Source organism: Pseudomyrmex gracilis, unplaced genomic scaffold, assembly GCF_002006095.1.
Source record: "Pseudomyrmex gracilis isolate BER0280 unplaced genomic scaffold, ASM200609v1 scaffold_170, whole genome shotgun sequence".
NCBI classification, from domain to species: Eukaryota; Metazoa; Arthropoda; class Insecta; order Hymenoptera; family Formicidae; genus Pseudomyrmex; species Pseudomyrmex gracilis.
In genome coordinates this window covers 103,233-105,927 of record NW_018020754.1, presented here as the reverse complement: position 1 = coordinate 105,927, position 2,695 = coordinate 103,233, and the positions used below count along the sequence as shown (strand labels likewise).

Here is a 2,695-nt window from a genome sequence, read left to right as displayed (position 1 = left end):
GGACACGGCAGGTCGCATGCTTCGGCTAAAAAAAAAAAAAAAAAAAAAAAAAAAAAAAAAGAAAAAAAAAACAATTGAAACATGCGGTTATTAGAAAGTAGTGGTTTTGCTGACATTGCATCATTCATTTGAAAAGAGAAATAATTCATGAAAAAAAAACTACATACAATAGAAATCATTTTTTAAATACCGAATAAACATTAAACAATCGATATATTATAATCCAATTTTTTCAGCAATTCAAATGCCGTTAGAGATTTATACTTTTTACATTAGTTAGTGACCTGTTTTACAAATATGCTGATGCATATTGCCAAAGCGCGTAGTGTCGCAAGTTTGTACTGTAAAGGTAGTAGCGAAGAATAATGTTGCAATTATGTATTTCCAATTATTTACGCTTCAATAGTATGTAATGACAAAATTGGAACAAAAGAAATGACACACACACAAAAAAATCACCGAACGTTTCATTTTCCTATTCAAAAACGTTACATAATAAAAGTGTCAATATAAACTTCGATATATCGTTTTCTTTTTTCGCGGTAACGCGCTTTCGACGAAAAATATCATCGCGATAAGAAAGAAACTGTCACTTTGCAAATAATCACTATCGCAATAGAATATTCACTATATCGATTAATCTCCGCTATCACAAGACAAAAATTCAAAGTACAAAGCCTCCCCCTCCTAAAAAAAAAAACGAAAAAACAAAAAAAGAAGATAGGCCGAGAGGTCTGACATTCAGGTGTCTTTCCGTTCACTATCAAATCATTATCGTGCAACGAGCATCGATACAAGAAGCGAATCGTCGCACACGCGTTCCGCCACTCTCCGTTCTCGTATAAACAGCATCTTGACGTTTCACTTTCTAGCCGGTAACACACGAACACGCACACGGGAGGGCGCTGCTTGCAGGATCTACGAGAATACGGCGAGATTTCGGGTCGGGAATACTCTCGATCACGTTTTCGGGTCACACCGAGTCTTCTCACGAAAGTGGAGCGACGCTAATTCATTACTCAAAACGCACTCACACTAACACACACACACACATATCAATAGCAGCACTCTCATGTAGCAGATCATGTGTCAAATCCCTATTTTTTCTTTACGCAAAATAATCTTTAAATACATTACATTATTTATTGCAACAAATAAATAAAACTCTGATTATTTCAATAGTAAATTGTTGCGATATCAATAATTTTTTTTCTTTGAAAAAACCTCATACTTGTAACATTTTATATAATTCTGATCAGATGACGTAACTTTTATATTCATTCAGTACCTACTACTGCACTTTAATGGCACACGTAAATACGGGGGCACAAGTTAATCCGAAAGTTTGCTCTAATAGTTCTTATAATAAATATTGTTTTTTTTTATGTCTTTTTATGAAGTTTCGGACATCAGATAAAAGCCGATGTGTGCGAGTGAATAAAATATGTAATTAATATGTAATTTAAAAATGTTTCCGCGCTGAGACACGAAATATTAATTTCAAGTACATACAATCTCAGACATTCCACTCGTTTCTCTCACTCTCGCTCATTCTCTCTCTCTCTCTCTCTCTCTCTGTCGCCATCTGTTTTATTCCCTCTCTCTCTGTCTTCTGTGTCTCTCTCTTTCTCTCTTGGACTACTGGAAAATTCGGCACCAATCGACGTACACTTTGCAAGTCGTGTCGCCGTTCCAGCTGGATCGTTGGCGATTCGGAATCGCGAAGAAAGAGAAGAGAGAAAGAGAGAAAGAAAAAAGACAGACAGCGAGAAAGAAAGAAAGAAAAAAAAAGAACTGTGTAAAGAAGACGAAAGAGGCAGGGAAGGGACGGGGATTCCGGAGCCAACATTCCAAAGGATTGATCGCGAAGTGGAAGATCATGATCGATACGAGTGGTCTATACGCTTTACGCGCCATATACGGAACGTGAGAAGAGATCGCAAACGTTCGCGAAGATCGGAGCGGTTTGCTCCGATCAGCGAAATAAAATAAAAGATAATTAAATCGCAACGTTGATAACAAATTGTATCATTCGACTCTACAACTCAGACATCTCGTCTTTTTCTATCCTGGAATACGAGAGGAGTCATCAGCAATCAGTCAAAGCTCCCGAGATTACGATAAGATCTCTTGTGTCTTTTTTTTTTTTTTTTTCCATCTCAATTTCCGGATTCTGTACCGTGTCGTATTCCCGTGGAGCACAGCCGCTCCATCAGAAAGCGCTCACTAAAATACTAAAAAAGCAACATGGCTGCTGGCGTGGCGACCAATCAGAAATTATATAAATACTCGCGAAAAGAGCGATTGACGATTATTTTAATGGACGAGACTGGTCCGATCTGGAAACGAACGGTCGAGCAAAATAGCTGTGGAATCTTATATCGATCATATCGTTCGGCATAAAAATAAACCACAGCCGAGCTTTCTTTGTTGCCGAAACCGCGAGTGTGGTTAAGATCGTCTCATCACTTGACAGCTTTGCCATTGAGAGAGAGAGAGAGAAAGAAAGAGCTAATGAATGCACACTCAGCGCTACATAACCTCAGTGTCGAGATGCTTAGAAATATCTCAGAGTATTTCCACACACATACACACGAGACGATCTGTTTTTCACCGCGGCGACGATTGGTTTTATCAATCGTTTCCCTCGTAATTGCGGTTTTAAGGTCACGCTAATGTAGTTTTTTTTTTTTTT

The 2,695-nt window shown here is 38.0% G+C and overlaps 1 protein-coding gene across 2 annotated transcripts in view; it reads right to left on the bottom strand.

Annotated features, from left to right (window-relative positions):
• LOC109857730 (F-box only protein 11) overlaps nt 1-2,695 on the bottom strand; it is a 7,592-nt gene that overhangs the window by 3,988 nt on the left and 909 nt on the right. The window contains exon 1 of one of the 2 annotated variants that reach the window (XM_020434346.1): nt 285-2,678. The exons of the other annotated variant lie outside the window; for it this stretch is intronic. Coding sequence (XP_020289935.1) covers nt 285-309 — 25 coding nt within the window. The 5' untranslated portion in view covers nt 310-2,678. Of the gene's footprint in view, nt 1-284; nt 2,679-2,695 lie in introns of those variants that run through there. 2 annotated transcript variants of the gene reach the window in all.